This window comes from Mustelus asterias, chromosome 13 (genome assembly GCF_964213995.1).
Source record: "Mustelus asterias chromosome 13, sMusAst1.hap1.1, whole genome shotgun sequence".
Taxonomy (NCBI): Eukaryota; Metazoa; Chordata; class Chondrichthyes; order Carcharhiniformes; family Triakidae; genus Mustelus; species Mustelus asterias.
In genome coordinates this window covers 96348380-96367648 of record NC_135813.1, presented here as the reverse complement: position 1 = coordinate 96367648, position 19269 = coordinate 96348380, and the positions used below count along the sequence as shown (strand labels likewise).

Below are 19269 nucleotides of genomic sequence, written 5' to 3'. Positions count from 1 at the left end.
TGAGCGTTTCATGTAATGGCTGCAGGTCTTAAAAAGGCTGTACCTAAAAGCACAACCTATGAGGGGAGAGGAGGAAATATCCACTGGAGAATCTTTACCAGGGCTGCTGCTCCACACTTCCTGGCAGCTGGGGTGTAAGAAAGCAGTGCTGGTTTTAATTGAAAGGCACAGAATCAAAACCAACGTAGAGAGAAATGTGTTGATGTGGAGAAACTACTTGAATTATTCAAATTCAATTACCAAGGCTGAAGTAGTTAAAGGATACGAATTCAATTAGTGTTTTATATGCATAAGTTAGTAAATACAGGGGACTAATGATGTGCAAATTTGTTGAAGATTGTACAGAACTGCCCGAAATAGCAAGGGTGCTTAATAAGTGGCGCCTTTGTAATTTGACTTCAATGGTACTGACAAATGATTAGTACTATTTGCCTAATTTAGGCAGCTGCCCATGACAAGTGTAGACAGCATAAGTGGTGGGACTGTAAAAGCTGCCTTGCCAGCATCGCTCACCATAAAAAGATTTTATTTATCTAATCAAACAGGGCGGTCTTGGCTTCAACAGCCACTTGCCAACATGTGCAGTATATTTTAAATAACAACTTCAATGAAAACTATAATCTTTTAACTGCCTCTTCATACTAATCCTAAAAGATTAACCACTGATTGCTAATTTGAAACAAAAACAATGGAAAAAGCTTCAGTTCACTAGGTTTCCTAATTTGGTAGCTTCAGTGAATTTTGATATTAGTTCCTACATATGGCAGCAAGACGAATAGGATCAGGACCCTTGAGTCTGCTGTGTTATACAATAAGGTAAGAAGTCTCACAACACCAGGTTAAAGTCCAACAGGTTTATTTGGTAGCAAATAAACCTGTTGGACTTTAACCTGGTGTTGTGAGACTTCTTACCGTGTTCACCCCAGTCCAACGCCGGCATCTCCACATCATTATACAATAAGATCATAGCTGATATTCGATCTCACCTCCACTTCCTTACCTAATCCCAATATTGCTCAATTTACCAAGAGTCTACAAGTGAGGATCCATAGCCCACTAGGGCAAAGAATTCCAAAAGATTCACAGCCCTCCGAGTGAAGAACAGCCTCCTTATGTCAATCTTAAATGATCAATCCCTTATCCTGAGGCTATCACCCCTAATTACAACTCTATATCCAGGGGGGAAAGGGCTCAGTATTTGACCTCTCAAGTCCCATTTGAATCTTGTGTATTTCAATGAAATCACCTCTCATTCTTCTAAATTCTACCTAACATCCCATCATAGCATAACTCTCGTATCCCAGAAATCAACCTACTGAAACTTAATTTCACCACCTCAAAGGCAAGTATATCTTTCCTTGGGTAAAGTTACCAAAACCATGCACAGCACACTCGTAGTCTCACCAAAGTCCTGTACAACTGTGGTAAAAATTAAGAACTTAAGTACTGTTGAACTCCAATGCTTTCATGCCATCTGCTTTTCTAACAATACCTGCATGCTAAATTTATATTTCTTGTATGAGGACACCCAAATCTCTCTGAATACCAACACTCAAGTTTTTTTTGACCACTTAAATATTCTGATTTACTCTTCCTCCTATCAAAGTGACTATTCTCTCATTTCCCCCCCCATTATACTCAGTCTGTCACTCTCAATTAACCTGTCACAACATAATCCCTGGGTATGCCACAAACTACATGTTAATCTGAGCAAAATTTATTTACCCCTATTGTGTTAACTGTGGCTATCATTTAGTCATGTGCCATTAATCACAGGAGCCTTAATCTTAGAATTTTGAAGAACAGAAGGAAGCTGTTTAGCTCATTTCATGTGTACAAGGCTCCATGATACAGAAGGCCCATTTCCATGTCCTGTCTTAATATCTTTTTCATTTTTCCCCAAATATTTATTACTTTTCTAAAAGTCATAATGGATTCTGTTTCCACCATTTTATTTTGGAGCATTCCATTCCTCTAAATTAAAATTTAAACTTTCACTTTGATCTTTTGCTGATCTTAAATCCATGCCCTGAAATTACTAACTCAGCACCCATTGGCAGTAATTATCTCCCCACTAAAATCATTCATAATTTTGAACACTTCTACCAAATTGCCTCTTAGCTTTTTCTGCCCTAATCAAAAAGCTCCAGTTTACCATCTATTATTGTGAAGTTGTACGAACTAAGGAATAGCATGATGGGAAAATTGGTCAGCTATTTGGTACAATATAAGCAAGGCTGACTCCGCATAACTTAAGGCTGTATGAATAAGACAAGATAAGGTCAGGGATGAAGGAGTCACCGACCTTCTTCTGTTACATCAAAGGACAAGATAAGGGTATGAATGATGAGACAAAGAGTTCTAGGAGGTCAGCAAGTTATGACATGATTAATGACATTGCTTATGATTCTATTACTAATCAAATTCCTGAATATGCTCTGGTCACGCAAACTGATAATGATTATGTATAAATACTGAACTGATTCTTTGTGTAATTGTGGACTTGAGGAGGAATTAGCAAGTTGTACCAACTGCTCTCTGAACTCAAGTTTTCAGCCAAAACTGCATGCAGTCTTTCATAAATAAAGACTAAATTATTTAGTCGAAACAAATTTTGTTGAGTCTTTCTATCACAGTCAAGAAGCAGGAAAGTTTCCACTTCAACATTATAATCATCTTAATAAATCATTCTGCACTATCTCCACTTTCAGACACAAAACTGAACATAATATTCTAACCGCAGCCTAACCAGTGAGTTGAATAGATTCAGTATCACCTCTTTGCTCTTGCAGTCTACACTCCAATTTACAATGCTAGAATCAGCAACAGATCATTCAACCCATCAAGTCTATGATGTCTCTTTTGAAGAGTAGTTAGTCTGACTACCCAGCCTTTTCTATATCCCTGCAATTTGTTCCTCAAGTATTTCCAATTCCCTTTTTGAAAGCTACTATTGAACCTGCTTCCACCACACTTTCAGGCAGTGTATTCCAAATCCTTGTTGCATAGTAAAGCTTTGCCTCATGCGACCTTCAGCCACTGAAATCATTTTCTTTTAACATTCTAAATTAACTCTTCCTGACTTTAAACACATCTTCCAATTTTCCTCATAGCTTGCTCTGTTCTAAGGAGAACAAGCCCAGGTTTCCAATCTTTCTAAATAACTATAAACCTCTCGTCTGTGAAAACATTCTAATCAATCTTTTCTGTACTGTTTTTCCTAAACAGAGTGATGCCCAGAATTGAACACTATTCCAGCTGGGACCAATCTAGTGTTTTATATAGGTTTAACAGAATTTCTTGGATTTTGTATTCTATAGCACTATTAATAAAGCTTAAGATCTAATATAATTAATTAGCTGCTTTTTAAACTGTCCTGTTACATGCAAAGATTTGTGCGCAACACCCCCAAAGTCTCTGTTAGTGTACTTTCTTTAAAATTGTATAATTTATCCATGTATTGTCTCTTTTGATTCTTTCTACCAAAATGAATCATGTCACACTTTTCTATATTTAATTTCCACCAGTGTATTTTGACAAAGGGTCATCTGGACTCGAAACATCAGCTCTTTTCTCTCCTTACAGATGCTGCCAGACTTGCTGAGATTTTCTAGCATTTTCTCTCTTGGATGCTGTATTTTCCCATTCCTCCTGACATTCCAGAAGGAAATCTTCCTGCCTTCCCTGGTCTGGCCTACATGCAACTCCAGACTCTCAGTAATGTGGTTAACTCTTATTTGTGCTCTGAAACGGCCCATAAGCCACTCAGTTCAAGGGAAATTAGCGATGGGCAAAGCCAGTGATGCCCACTGCCTATGAAGGAATAAAGGAAATACAAGTGCCACCTTGTTTGGACGGCAGACTTTCTTCCCTCGAGGATATTAGTGAACAAGGCGGGCTTTTAAATCACAATCCATTATTGAGCCGAGGTTTTAATTTTATTAATGAATTGAATTTAAATTTCACCACCTGCCATGGTGGGTTTTGAACTTGATCATTAGTTGGGGCCCCTTGATTGCTAGTCCAGTAACATTCCCACTACGCCACTGCTGTGCCTAATCTTACCTGTAACCAATTTCACTATATAGTTCCTGATTTTTTTTTTCTCCCCCTAGTTCATGCATGTTCAGGCCTATGCATTCATGTCATCTTAGATGATCTCTTAACAGAGGCACAAGATTATGGGGGTGTGAAATTAATCTATGCCAGCAATGTGGGAAGGATTAATAGGTTGTGAGAGTATAACTGTGGAATATTCTTTAAAGGCATGAAACTTGTAAATGTTAGTGTTTGGATAGACTTGGGTGTACCTGGACAAGGAATACAAAGTTAGCATGCAGGTGGAGCAAGCAATTAAGAAAGCAAATGGCCTTCACTGCATGAGGATTACAATAATAAAGAAGCCTTGCTTCTTAAATACAGATGGAGGGTGAGAAGGTAAAATCCAATGCCAGTGTCTTGTGCTTAAACAAAGGAGACTACAATGGAATGAGGGAGGAGTTGGCTAAGGTAGACTGGGAGCACAGACTTCGTGGTGGGACAATTGAGGAACAGTGGAGGACTTTCAAAGCAATTTTTCATAGTGGTCAGCGAAAGTATATACCAGTGAAAAGGAAGGTCTGTAGGAAAAGGATAATCAGACATGGATAGCTAAGGTAATAAAGGAGGGTATCATATTGAAAGATAATACATACAAAAAGTGGCAAAGATTAGTGGGAAACTAGAGGATTGGGAAATCTTTAAAGGTCAACAGAAAACCACAAAAAAGCTATAAAGAAAAGATAGATTACTATTAGAGAGTAAACTAGTTCAGAATATAAAAACAGATAGCAAAAGTTTCTACAAATATATAAAACAAATAAGAGTGGTTATGGTAAACATTGGTCCTTTTAAGGATGAGGGGGGGGATTTAATAATGGGAAAGAAGGAAATGGCAGAGGCATTGAACAGTAATTTTGTGTTGGTCTTCACAGTGGAAGACACAAATAACATGCCCAAATTGATGGGGAGGCAGCTATGGCAGGTGAGGACTAGAAACTATTATCACTAAAGAGGTAGGGTTGGGCAAGCTAATGGGGCTAAAGGTAGACAAATCTCCTGGCCCTGATGGAATGCATCCCAAGACACTAAAAGAGATGGCGGTGGAAATAGCTAATGCGCTCCTGGTAATTTACCAAAATTCGCTGGACTCTGAGGCAGTTCCAGCAGATTGGAAAACAGCAAATGTTTTCTGCAACTGTTTAAAAAAGGAGGTAGACAAAAGGCGGGTAACTATAGGCCAGTTAGCTTGACTTCTGTAGTGGGAAAAATGCTTGAATCTATCAAGGAAGGAATATCGCGACATCTGGACAGAAATTGTCTCATTGGGCAGACTCAGCATGAGTTCATGAAAGGCAGGTCATGTTTAACTAATTTACTGGAATTCTTTGAGGACATTACGAGTGCGGTGGACAATGGGGAACCAGTGGATGTGGTGTATCTGGATTTCCAGAAGGCATTTGACAAGATGCCACACAAAAGGTTGCTGGCATTACGGGTAATATGTTAGCATGGATAGGAGATTAGTCAACTAACAGAAAGCAAAAAGTGGGGATAAAAGGGTGTTTTTCTGGTTGGCGATCAGTGGCTAGTGGTGTGCCTCAAGGATCAGTGTTGGGACCACCATTATATACAATTTATATAGATGGTTTGGAGTTGGGGACCAAGTGTAGTGTGTCAAAGTTCGCAGATGACACTAAGATGAGTGGTAGAGCAAAGTGTGCGGAGGACACAAAGTCTGCAGAGGAATATAGATAGTCTAAGTGAGTGGGAAAGGGTCGGGCAGATGGGAGTACAATGTTGGTAAATTTGAGGCTATCCATTTTGGTTGGAATAATAGCAAAATGGACTATTATTTAAATGGCAAAAAATTGCAGCATGCTGCAGTGCAGAGGAACCGGGGTGTCCTTGTGCATGAATCACAAAAAGTTGGTTTGCAGGTGCAGCAGAGTAACTAAGAAGGCAAATGGAATTTTGTCCTTCATTGCTAGAGGGATGGAGTTTAAAAACAGGGAGGGTATGTTGCAGCTGTATAAGGTGCTGGTGAGGCCACACCTGGAGTACTGCGTACAGTTTTGGCCCCCCTTACTTGAGAAAGGATGTACTGGCACTGAAGGGGGTGCAGAGGAGATTCACTCGGTTGATTCTGGAGTTGAGAGGGATGGCTTATGAGGAGAGACAGAGGAGACTGGGACTATACTCATTGGAATTTAGAAGAATGAAAGGGGGCGGGGAGGGGGGGAATCTTAAAGAAACATATCTATTCCCTTCATTATTTTATAAGATAGAAGCATGGAGGCTGTTTTCATTGGCAGGTGAATCTAGAACTAGGGGGCATAGCTTCAAAATAAGGGGGAGCAGATTCAGGACTGAGTTGAGGAGGAACCTCTTCACCTAAAGGGTTGTGAATCTGTGGAATTCCCTGCCCAGTGAAGCAGTTGAGGTGACCTCATTGAATGTTTTTAAGGCAAAGATAGATACATTTTTGAACAGTAAAAGAATTAAGGTTTATGGTGAGCGGGCGGGTAAGTGGAACTGAGTCCACAAAAAGATCAGCCATGGTCTTATTGAATGGCAGAGCAGGCTCGAGGGGCCAGATGGCCTACTCCTGCTCCTAGTTCTTATGGTTCTTAATCGAATGGGGCTTTGGTCAGACTATATCTAGAATACTGTGTGAAATTATGGTCTCCATATTTAAGGAAGGATATATTTGCACTGATTCATTAGCCTTGCCCATGAGATGTGATGGTCATGCGCTGAGAGGCTAAGTGAATTGGGTCTATATTCTTTGGAGTTTAGAGGAATGAGAATTGATTTCACTGAAACATTCAAGAAGGGTAGATACGGAGTTTTTTTTCCTCTGGCTGGGGAATAGAGAACAAGAATACACAAGCAATAGGAGTAGGCCACCAGATTCTTCAAGCCTTCCCTGCCATTCAATATGATCCATGGTGGTACAGTGGTTAGCACTGCTGCCTCACAGCTTTTCGATTCCCGGCTTTGGGTCACCGCATGTGCAGCGTCTGCAGGTTCTCCCTGTGTCTGTGTAGGTTTCCTCCAGGTGCTCCGATTTCCTCCTATAGTCCGAAGGGCTGGCTGGTTAGGTGCATTGGCCATACTAAATTCTCCCTCAGTGCACCCGAACAGGCAACTATGGGATTTTCACAGTAATTGCATTGCAGTGTTAATGTGCGCCTACTTGTGACACTAATAAATAAATGATCATGGCTGATCTACACTGGCCTCAACTCCTTTTCTGTGCCACTACCCCATAGCCTATTCCTTGATCCAAGATCAAGGGAGCACAGTTTCAGGATATCAGCCGATCATTTCGGACAGAGGAGGAGAAATGTATTTGTCCAAAGGGTTGTGAATGTTTGGAATTCTCTATTGCATAGTGTTTGTGGTTATGCCATCATTGAATACGTTTAAGGCTGAGAAAATAGATTTTTGGTCTCTCAGGGAATCAAGAAATATAGAGGATGGGCGGGAAAGTGGAAATGTGAGTCCAAGATCAGCCACAGTCATAGCAGAGCAGGCTCAGTGGGCCACATGATCCTCTCTTGCTTCTATTTCATGTTCTGCTCTACCATGGAGCACAATTCAATCCACCTGGATTATTCATTTCACATGGTTCAGCTACTTGTTGCTCTGGAAAGTTCATGGTTAATAAGGTTAAAGTTAAAGAGTTTTGCAATTACAAATAGAAAACACCCATCAGGAAAGACATTGTAGAAATTATTCTAAAAGCAGTGCAGAAAGTGAAAAAAAGATGGAAGTTAGGGTAGATCTATTCCTATCTGCTACAATGGAGTTTTGATATACCTGTATCAGTACAGCCCTCATTAGGTTGGAGCAGTGTTGAGGGTAGACACTTTATTTCTGGACCCACCAAATTCAATTAGGAAAATCCAGCAGCAACGAAATAGTATGGATGCCTCATACTAAATTAACTGACTTGGTGTGTTGGATGAGAGTCCAAGAGGGGCAGCAAAAGACCAGCGCTGGAACCAGAATAGAAGGCTCCCACAATATTGACAGAAGTTTAAGTTTAAGGATGCAGATACTGTGGCATACCGGAGTGTCAGGTTCTGAAAGCTCAAAGGTATGGGAGTGGGCCACAAGTACAAATCAACATGGACTGAATTTTTTGCTAATCTTCCTGAGCTCCCCGCCCCCAATGCTCAACTTGACAATTCTGAATTAAGAAAGAATCCACATTCTAATTTTCTCCTTTTCTCTCCAGAAGGGTCTCGCTCACACTAGAGTATATGGAAAACATAGAAAATAGAAGTACGTCATTTAGCCCTTTGAGCTTATTTGCCATTCAATGTGACCATGGCTGATCCTCTATCTCAATGCCATACCCCTTGACACCTTTAGAATCTAGAAATATATTTCCTTCTTAAATTTGTTTGGTGACTTGGCCTCCACAGCCTTCTGTAGTACAGAATTCCACAGGTTCACCACCTCAATGAAGAAGCTTCTCCTCATCTCAGTCCTAAATGGCCTTCCCCATATTCTAAGACTGTGACCCCTTGTTCTAGACTCCTCAGCCAGAGGAACATCCAGTCTGTCCAGCCCCATCAGAATTTTGTGTTTCAATGAGAACCCCTCCCATTCTTTTATTCTCCAGTGAATGCAGGCCTAGACAACTCAATTCTACTCGTATGACAATCCTGTCATCCCAGGAATCAGTCTGGTGAACCTTCACTGCACTCCCTTTATGGTAAGTATACCCTTTCTTGGGCAAGAGCAAAAAAACTGCATACAATACTCAAGGTGTGGTCTCACCAAGGTCCTGCACAGCTGCAATAAGACACCTTTGCTCCTGTATTCAAATCCTTTTGCAATGACATGCAATTTGCCTTCTTAACTGCTTGCTACACCTGTATGCTTGCTTTCAATGATTGGTGTACCAGGAACCCAGGTTCCTTCGTACATCAACATTTCCAATCTATCACCATTTAAATAATATTCTGCCATTCCGCTTTTCCTACTGAAGTGGATAGCTTGACACTTATCCATTTTGGACGGCATCTGCCTTGTATTTGCCCCCTCACTCAACATGCCTAAATCACCTTGAAGCCTCTTAACCAGCTCCTCACAACCCCACCAAGTTTTGTGTCGTCAGAAAACTTGGAAATATTACATGATTCCACAGGCATTAGTGTTCCTCCGGTATTCTACCCAAGAAGCCATTCTTCATACAAGAGTCTGAACAACAATGCAAGAAGATTATTTGACTTTGGAGAATATCACAATCAAGCTCAATCCTATCCTCACCGGTCACTGGTTAAATAATCAGGAGCGGGAACTCGGGCTGATCTCTCCCCTAACTCCACAATGAGTGATGACACCCTGGATGTAATCTGTAATGAACATTGTCTGTTGTGGCTGTAGAGGTTGATTCGTGTGGCAGTCCCTTCCGCAGCTGGCACAGATGAATAGCGCTGGACAAAGGTCGACTGATGCTTGTTCCTTCCTGATTCTATCCCGTATCTCACAATGCTTAATAATGATGTTGAAATCAGTTAACTTATCACAGGCTAAGGATGGAACCAAAGAGCTTCGCTGTCTGTATGGCTCAGAACCCCAGAACAGCACACTTACTAAGCGAGTCAGTGGGGAAGCTCATCCACAACTTGTCAACTAAAGCCTCCAGTTGTCCGGGTTTGCAAAGCTGATTCAGGCTGGCATGAACAAGCAATCTAAATCAGATGTCAGTTTCCTTTTCATATGTAAACTTAAATCCCAGAAAGCCCCTCTTGGCCATGTGCTCAGGTTCACTCAGCAAAAACTTTGGTGTCCTTAGCCTCAAATTCCAAAATTTACCTGTCACCAAGATCACTTATTCCATCTCTGCAACATTGCTCATGTCCATCAATGCTCACCCTCTTCTCCACTGAAACCCTCATCCCTGCTTCTGTCAAGGCTAGACGCGATTTCTACAATGTCATCAGTGCTGGCATCCCAGCCTCCAGAAAATTCAATTTTTTCAAGTTAGCCACCCATACCTGTACAAAAGCAAAATACATTGAATGCTGAAAACGTGAATATAAACAGAAAATGCTAGAAATAAGCAGTCAGGCATATCTTTGGAGAGAGAAACAGAGTTAACATTTCATGTTTGTGTCACTGGCCTGAAACATAATCTCAGGGTTTCCCTCTTCACAGATGCTGTAATCTGCTGAACACTTCAAGCATTTTTAAAAAATATTTCCCATATTCTGTCCTGTATTATGCCCTGTTCATAATTAGCCCTTGTTCTCACTGGCCTCCACTTGCTCCCTTTCTTCATTCAAGCATCAATTTTAAAATCCTCACCCTCAAATCCCATCTGGGCCTCAACCCTTTCCAGCTCTGTAATCTCCTTCAGTTTTACATTCTGTACCTGTTTGGCTCTCCAATTCTAGTCCTCAGTGCATTCCCCCTTTCCTTTACTCCGTCATTTACCTCAGAACATTTAATTTCCTCAGCCCTGCTCTCCAGAATTCCATCTCTAAATGCCTCACTCATTACTTTCAAAAACCTTCTCAACACCCATCTTTTCCAATACCTCTCCAAACCCTGGACTTGGATTCCACTCTTTTATTCCCAATATCTATCAGACTTATTCACCCCCTTCACTTTTGCAATGCACTTGGCAAGCTTTGTCACATGCAAGGCGTTAGTTGGAAATGGGTTTGTGTCCATGGTTTTCCACAGATTGCTGACCAATGCTTCCCTTCTCTGTGGCAGCACAGTGGGATCAATCACTTCCCTGTAGGAAGGGATCAGGAGGAATCAGAAGGAGATTCATCCAACAGGTTGATCTACTGCACTCCTCTTTTAGGTCACTTATACTGGCAGCCTCATCTCCTTTATCATGGATGGTTTCTGGAGATGAAGATTGTTAAGCTTTCCCAAACTGTCACCTAATATTTTAAGGTAACCCTTTTCTGTTATGCACTAGATGGGGGTAAATGGGATAAAGAAGAAGGAAGAAAACGTAAATATAGAAACGGACTTCAATAAAACTGGCTCCTTCCCTCCTGTAGTTATTATACTATTGCTTTCGAGTTAAAGTGTTTATTTTTCATAAATAATGTAGGATGTACTCGACCAGGATTTGTTGGAAACTGAAAGGAGTCACAAGCAAGTCAGCATTTTATCAAAAAGGTACAAACACCCTTGCACCTCACATGCACGTAATGAGTACAAACACTCTTGGATGAGATCCAGGCCAGATCTTTGTGCAGGCTTGGTTTAAAAAAGATCCATTTGCAAGACAAACAGCAGCTGTTCGCTCACCATTCCAGCTGAGACTCTGTAGCATGTCGCGAAGACATTTGCAGTCTTTATTATACTTCCAAGCTTCCTGCATCACCTCATTCAACTTCTCATCTTCGTTCTCTCCTACCAAAACAAGGAATTTCAACATAGAACATTGTAATTTTTCTTCAGTCCTTAATCTTTTCCCAAGTTTTTTCCTTGCAGCTGGGAGAGTAGGAACTGCAGGTACTGTAGAAGCCTCTGCCAGATCAACCCTTAAAGTTGCCATCCCTGACTTGTGGGTCTCATGCAGTGAATGGCAAACCAAAATTGCTTAAAAAGAAAGAAAGGGTATTATTGATGGATGGCCTCAGCGAATCTGTTAAGATTATTTTGGGGGTACTGTTGGCTGCACAAGGTCCCAGTATCGAGAATCAACAAAACTAGCAAAGGCCTTACATGATATAAAAGCAACTTCAACCACCTGAATGTACTGATGTAGACAGAATTCACACCATATCATCTAGTCAAATTGCACTGTGCTTTGGGGAAGTGGGTCAGGAGAGAAGGGAAAGAATGCTTGCCCTCTACTCAATGTAGCTGCAATCATTAGTGCAGCAGTTGGAGAGAAAAGTGCTCCAACAGCCATATTCCATTACCAAAAGATATGGTTTAATGGTTCTATAAAGCATCCAGCCATCATGCCATCAACAGATAACCAAAATGACTTGGCAGATGCATGTACATTCTTCTGTGGCTTATTATTTTTATTTCCTTATATTGGGGGGGAATAAGGGTCTCCATTAGTTGTCCTAGTTTCATATTAGCATCCTTACCAGCTTGCGGTAGAATACACTGCGCGATGACATCCCGCAGTTTCTCTAGAGCGACATTGGCATCCTCTGCCTCATTCTCTGGATCATGAATATAGATACCGTCCCTGGGCCTCGTGCTGGAAGAAAATGACAATCTATTATGGCGGGGGGGAAAGTTCCTGCATGAACAGGCGCAATTAGCCAGCCAAATCTGAGACACATTTAGTGGGCTAAAACATTAAACAGGCTTATTTTCTTAAAACAAAAAAACAAAAAAAAGGAAGAAAAGGTAGAAAGAATTAATAAAAATGAAAAGCAATAAAAAAAACACGAGAAGAGCGACGGGAAAACTGACATTACCCATCTCGCCCCCACTACAAGTGTGCCATCTATCAGGCGATCGCGCTGTGGCACTGGTGATGGTCATTGGAGAAGTCCGACGTCTGGATTGCCTGCCTCACCTGCTGGCTGAAGGAGGCTATCTGGAGGCAAACAGCCATATGAGAAAAACAACAATGGGGAACATTTAGGGAAATGTTATTTTTTTAAATCTTCTTAAAGGGGAACAGTCTTCACTTGAATCATTGTATAATCCTAAATGTGATAAAAGGATATCCCTCCTCTTGACAAGATTTCATTTCAAATCTGCAGTTCAAATATTCCTCTTCACAGGTGTGACAACAGCTGAATCTTCATTACACCCCATGCATTGATTCAACACATCTGTAGCAAAACATACAAGCTCTTGAAGCTTGGCCCACCAGAATTCCAACAAGGACTTCCTTGATGAGTTCGACAACTCCAGTACTCACTTGTTATGTAAGACTTGTCAAAGAAAGCCAGAACTCCAGCTCTCAAATTATTTCTGTCTCTACACTTCTATTGATAGTATTTTTTTCTGTACACTTACTAGCATCTCAGTCTTGCCTGGATCTTATTTTATGCTTTAAAACCGCTAGTCAGATGGAGAACCAGGATTGTCGGTTTGTGCGGCCTCTCCTGTGCTGTGACATCATGAAGTTCCAAGTCAATAACTGAAATGGCGACACTATCTAGGAATCCAACAAGCCTGGAGTGAATTTTACTCTTCCATTCAGATCACTGCTGAAAATGCCAATAAGATACGATAAGCAAAATTTAAAACCATGAAATGGAGTAAAGAGAGGAGGAGCAAGAAACCACGTGCACCATTCTTTATAACGCTTAGGACTGCATGTCAATTCAAATGAACACAGTTTCCCTTTAAGGAGGATTCAACTGTTGCAGTATTGGTGAAAAATCTGAACACGGATTGTAACAAGTTTTAGAAAAAGTCCTCTTGGAATGAAGTCCATTTCAAATCAATCCCTGCTATAACCAAAGCTTTGAGAGCTCGCCGATGACTTGCTGGATAAATGCTATATACAGTGGGGTACTGAGCCATACAGACCAAGAAACTCCCAAGTTCATCCCTGGTCTGCGTTGAGTTAGTTCCTGGCCAGGGGCAGGAGCTAATGGCTTCAGTCCCAGGCTAGAGAGGCAAGGGTAGGGGGGTGGTGGGGAAATAAAATATCAGCCAGGGTGTCCACTTGTGCTTCAAGTGTGCATGTCTGAAGGAGAAAAGAATGGGCATGGCTGTGATCCTTCCTCCTGCCCCCATGGTCAAAATGACTGCCAACATTGCTGTCCAGACACACACAAAGAATGGACACTTGGAATAGGTACCGGGGCGCCACTGCCCATGGAGCCATATCCCAACACAAGTCTGAGCCTTCAGGTCAAGTAGGATTAAACAAAAAAAAGTCCAAATGTCCCATAAGGCTTTTAAGTTTAAAACTGTGATTACCAGCTTTCAATGTAGTGGAACACTCAACATTTGAATGTAGAAATGAATAGTTCATCAGAAGAGCGTGTCATTGTAGCAGCATAGCAAATAACATTTTTCTTTCTTTAAAACATCACGGGTTGTTAAACAGTCTGCAGTTTCAACTTTTGTAATAAACAGTAACACAAGTTCTCTTTCCTTCCTGATTGGTGCAGAGAGAACTCTTTATTAATATAGATATCCATGGTAAATAGATGGTGGTTTCATCTTTTTAAATTTAAATGGTTTTATTTACTTTAAATGATTTCACCTGCAAAACTTGGACAATATTGACTCCTGCTTCCTCTGTATTCCACCTCCCAACTAAATTCCTTAACCGGATTTCCCAGCCTTCTCCCAAACCATATTCTTTGTTTGTAAACTGCTATAAAATTTTGAATATATTGAATGGAATCAAAAAATCTTGCAACTGCTTCGAGTTTGTATGATGTATTTTTTAAGTGGCAATCACGCACTGCAGATAGTCGTGCAATCTCCTGATTTTCAATAACATCTTGGATTTGTACAGTATCTTTAAACTTTAAAAAAAATCAAGACATTTACGGGCTTATAATGTTATTCTGTATGCGCTTAATTCAATACAATATCAGAAGTTTGTGCTTTCAGCCTCTTGGCAGTCTAACAGTGAATAAAATCAGAGCCATTTTAAAAACTCAATTCAGAGATACTTCGTAAAACATCAACAACCCAACGTCAATAAACAAATTTTGCAACAATGAACAAATTAGTACTGCAAATTTACAGACTCTGTTTTCAATTTTCTGAATATATGCTGGGATATGGTTCCAAGGGCCCATTCCTCAAGTTGACGTTCATAAAGTCTAGAAGGCGAGAGTCAAACTATTTGACCGCAAAGGGCATCACAGCCAAGCCCAATCGTGCCCCTATCTGCCATCCAAAAGTGTTTACCATCCAGCAGGTACAACACAATAGTGACGAGGAGCAGGAACATTGGTTGATTTATACCTTCCTATCCAATAGGTGCTGGGCTAATGATCATATACCCTGTCCTGTTAAATCAAATGATTTAGCAGACACAAGCGCATCTATGAATTCCTGGTCTGTATAGCTTAGTGTCATATTTATTTATACCTTCTTACCCAATGGGTGCTGGGCTAATGATAATATCCCCTGTCCTGTTAGATCAAATGACTTAGCACAGACACGAGCGCAACTATGAAGTCCTGGTCTGTATAGCTTAGTGTTATATTTTGCAATGCATCGGAGGAGCTCGGTTGTACATTGTGAAATATTTTGGTGGACTCCAGATGTAAACTCACATACAATCCTGATTCCAACAAAGAATGGGAGCAAACCAAACCACCTCTTATTCACTCCCCATTCTATATAATTCCTGAAACAAATATGAAATGTTTTCAATTTGCAATGGTCTGCACGGTTAATGAGCTGGTAAATTTCATTTTTTTCAAGTCCGATCACTTTTAGCAGAGAAAGATTTTGCTAAATGGCTTCAAATTAGGACCAACCAATGGTCACTTTGAATATTTACAAAATAGTTATTTTTTGTGTGTGTTCTGCAGAATTTCAAATAGAATATTTCTTTGCAAACTAATTGTTATTAGGGTTAGACCGTAAACTGGAAAAAAAAAAGCTATACTGGGTGGGAAAAAGAATGAACAGCTTGGTTGGCAAGAAGAAGAAATACAGCAACTGCATAGGCACGCCGCGATCAAGTTATTTAATCAATTGCAGCACAGAGCAACAAGTAAATAGGGGCATACTCGCAAATTCTCCTCTCTTAAAGAAACTGAATTTTACTATGGTACAATTTAGTGAGTGCTACTGTTGTTTGATACCGCACCATTCTTCCAGTGCAAGAGTGCAGGGCGTTGAATCTGAAAGACATCACAGGTCTTTGTCTCAACCAAACTCCACACATCTTGTCCAGACTGGATTTTGATACATGCAGATTTTCTGATGGGGCCATTGGATAGCATCCAAAGCAGGAACCACAGCCTCCTTGCCTCATCTCAAGTTACTGAGGCAAGATTTGATAACCCAATTGTTGCCCTGGTTGAAATCAATTCGAACAGAGGACTAGGATAATATCTGGAGCCTCCCTGGGCTCCATGCCTTTGTAAGGTGCTCTCACCCTCAAACAATTGGGAGAATTCAAACTGGAGTTACTTAAAATTTTATCCCAACTTATTTGCTCCTCTGTGCTTGATTTTATTGTACAACTCTTAAGACCGTGGGTAAAGGACAGGCGGTATCCTTCATGATCGAACTCTGCAAACAGAAGAAATACAGTAGCCACAGTGCTCGTCACCTCACCAAACACAAATTTCTCTTGAATTAAGAAACATTTTTCGTCAATGTACATGTCTGAGATTAATATATTACATTCAGTAAAACACACTTACCCAAGTAGTTTCCTCTTGCGAAGAATTGGGTTATTAACAGAGTTTAGAGGTTTAAGGCTCACTTTCAGATCCTGAATTCTCATACTGGCCAGCTGCTCTGCATGGGCCTGCTGGATCCCAGCAACCATTGCCTGTGATATATAGTTTCACCATCAGTACAAGCCGCATTACAAAAAAAATGAATCACCAGCAGACAGACTATTCCACCCTGCAAACACATGCTACAGCATAATGGCAATTACAGAGAGCTTCTTTTAGCTTAGGGCTAAAGAACAGTATCTGCAAATTTTGGTCTTTGTTAAAGTTTGTTGAAGTACCAGTAAATTCCTGTTTTAAGTCTTTTTAGAATGGTTATGTTTTAAAGGGATTTATGTTTTATACCTGGGTTCCATTTAAAGTACCGTCTTCCCTGTTTTAAGGGATGTCATCACAGTGTAATCATGCAACCAGACCCAGTGATTCTGTGAGTAGAGTCTGGCTTGTGATTGAATTGGTGCCGTTTTGTCCTTGCTGTACATTCGAGAAACATTGGGGGTTTTTTTGCTGCATTTTTTTATCTCTCCATTCCAAGCTTCATTTTAAAACTTTTTTTAAAAACTGGATCCTGTACTAGTTAAGGAACTATGCTTGCTATAGAAGTCAAAGTGGACTTTGATTTTGAAAGAATTATCTGCCATATGATGCAGTAATGTACAGTAGATACTGTACTGTAAACTTTGTCAAATTTCTCTGCTGTTTGCACAATACATACCTGAGGAACTGCTATGGACTTCTGTTTTTAAAATAATTCTTTGTTGTACAGAGGTACTGCTCTCTATTATACACTGCCTGTGTTTGAGGAACCTGTTGCAGACTTGGTGTTCTCTGCAAGGATAAAGCCTGCAGACAATGCAGCAATTTTAAAGTTACTGCACTGTACAATATTTCAATAGTGTTTCAATTTTTATATTGATTTTTCCAGACAAAAATTGTCCACAGGCTCCTCACTCTGATTAACATTTATAACAAGAGAAACCATGCTTCACTTAAGCAGCAATATTCAGGAATGCAAGCACCACTTTAAGTGAGGACCACCTGCAGAGACTATGATTCAATCTGATATTGGACTTCACAAACACAAGGAAATGAAAATGAAAATTCTCAATCTAAAACATATCGCCTCAGATTTAATCAATGCTTAAAAAAGGAAAAGTAGGAATAATACTAACTCATCCATAGGATATCACAAGGAAAGTAATGCTATAGACAGATGAAGCCACTGCAATTTAGCAGTAAAGTGATAACAAGTTGCTGTGACCAACTCTTGAATGGTTACAGAGGATTCACCTTATCCATCATCATTTGGGAAGATGGGAGGATGTTATCTAAAGCCTCTGTGGAGTTCAGCCAGGGATGATCCAGCACCCCTTCAATATTGAGTCGCTCCTCCGGCTTTACCTTCAGCAATCTGCAGGAAAGAACAATATATTCAAACTGGAGTTTGGAAAAGAAAGAGGTCTATGTATTATTTATATCTGTTAGAGAAAAGTACTTACACAATCAAGATGCTAATTCCAACTAGAAAAGAACTGAGCAACAAGTGGCATCCACTTGTACAACACTGCTATTCACCCTACAGTAAATGCAATGACCACCAATGTCTCGTCTTGTTATCCAGTTTTACACATCTGAATTTTTCCACAAAGGCCTCAGCACTACGTCCTACTACACAACAGCGACCCAGCTACTCAACTCACTTTCTCACAATGTCCTTTGCCATCTCGGAAATCTGACTCCACTCTTCCTCCGGGAATTCAAAACTTCCCGTCATGATCTTTTTCCGCATGTCCTTCGGGATAGTCCGACTGTGGTGTTTGGAATAAAACGGTGGATATCCACATAGCATCACGTAAATTATTACACCCAGCGACCACAGGTCACAGCTCTGAGATAATAAACAACAAAAAAAAAAGATTTTTATATACAAAAAAGGTTTTCCATAAAATAGAAAGGGGAAATTATTTTGGAATTTACTTTATAAATTTGTCTGGCATCAACTTCCACTCCTACCCTAACCCCCTAACATCACTAATGGAGGAGAGGTAGCTCTGACGAAGGGTCATCCTGGTTCAAAACATTGACTTTATTCACTCTCCACAGATGCTGTCAGACCTGCTGAGTTTTTTCAGCATTTTCTGTTTTTGTTTCAGATTCCAGCATCCGCTGTATTTTGTCTTTATCTTACAGAATGGATAGCTCTGGCTGGAATATGAAGAACGTGTTCAAGAGAGGTTTTCACTACTTCCCCGTTTTCACTACTTCCCCATTCGTCTTCATTCAGCATCACCTCCAGCTTCTTGAGTGAGATCAGAACTAATTAATTTGTGGGGAAATTATGGAAGCAACTTAGTTTTGTTGGTGTTCATGTTGCGTCAGTCGGCTACCTCAGAATGTCACCAATAAACGTCAGATACATAATTGATTCATTCGCGATGTAACACAAATGAGGGTGGCAGCACGTTTTTAAAAAAATTGGGAATGCGTTAGAACAACGGGGCTTCAAAATTTGAGTCAGAAACAGAAAATGCTGGAAATTCTCACCGGGTCTGACTGCATCTACAGAGAGGGAACAGAGCCACCTTTTCTCTGTTCTCTGTTCAAAACATTGACTTTATTCTCTCTCCACAGATGCCGTCAGACCTAGTGAGATTTTCCAGCATTTTCTGTTTTTGTTTCAGATTCCAGCATCCGCAGTAATTTGCTTTTATTCAAAATTTGAATGTTTGCTGCACCAAAGCACCGAGTGCCTCAGAACTTGGGGAGGGAAAATGAGGACAGAGGGAAACTCAATAAACTCAAGCAAGTAATATCTAACTTCCAAATCCAATTAGAACAAGCAAGGATTCAAAGCTTCGCTGTGGTTCATAACCAGTAA

At 40.4% G+C, this 19269-nt stretch overlaps 1 protein-coding gene across 1 annotated transcript in view; it reads right to left on the bottom strand.

The window, feature by feature from the left end:
• Positions 1-19269, bottom strand: part of mapkapk5 (MAPK activated protein kinase 5) — a 71092-nt gene that overhangs the window by 1211 nt on the left and 50612 nt on the right. Inside the window, exons 9-13 of the mRNA XM_078227333.1 lie at positions 18092-18279; positions 17682-17802; positions 16356-16486; positions 12129-12244; positions 11332-11436 (exon numbers count right to left, since the gene is read on the bottom strand). Of these exons, the coding sequence (XP_078083459.1) occupies positions 11332-11436; positions 12129-12244; positions 16356-16486; positions 17682-17802; positions 18092-18279 (661 nt within the window). The remainder of the gene's footprint in view (positions 1-11331; positions 11437-12128; positions 12245-16355; positions 16487-17681; positions 17803-18091; positions 18280-19269) is intronic.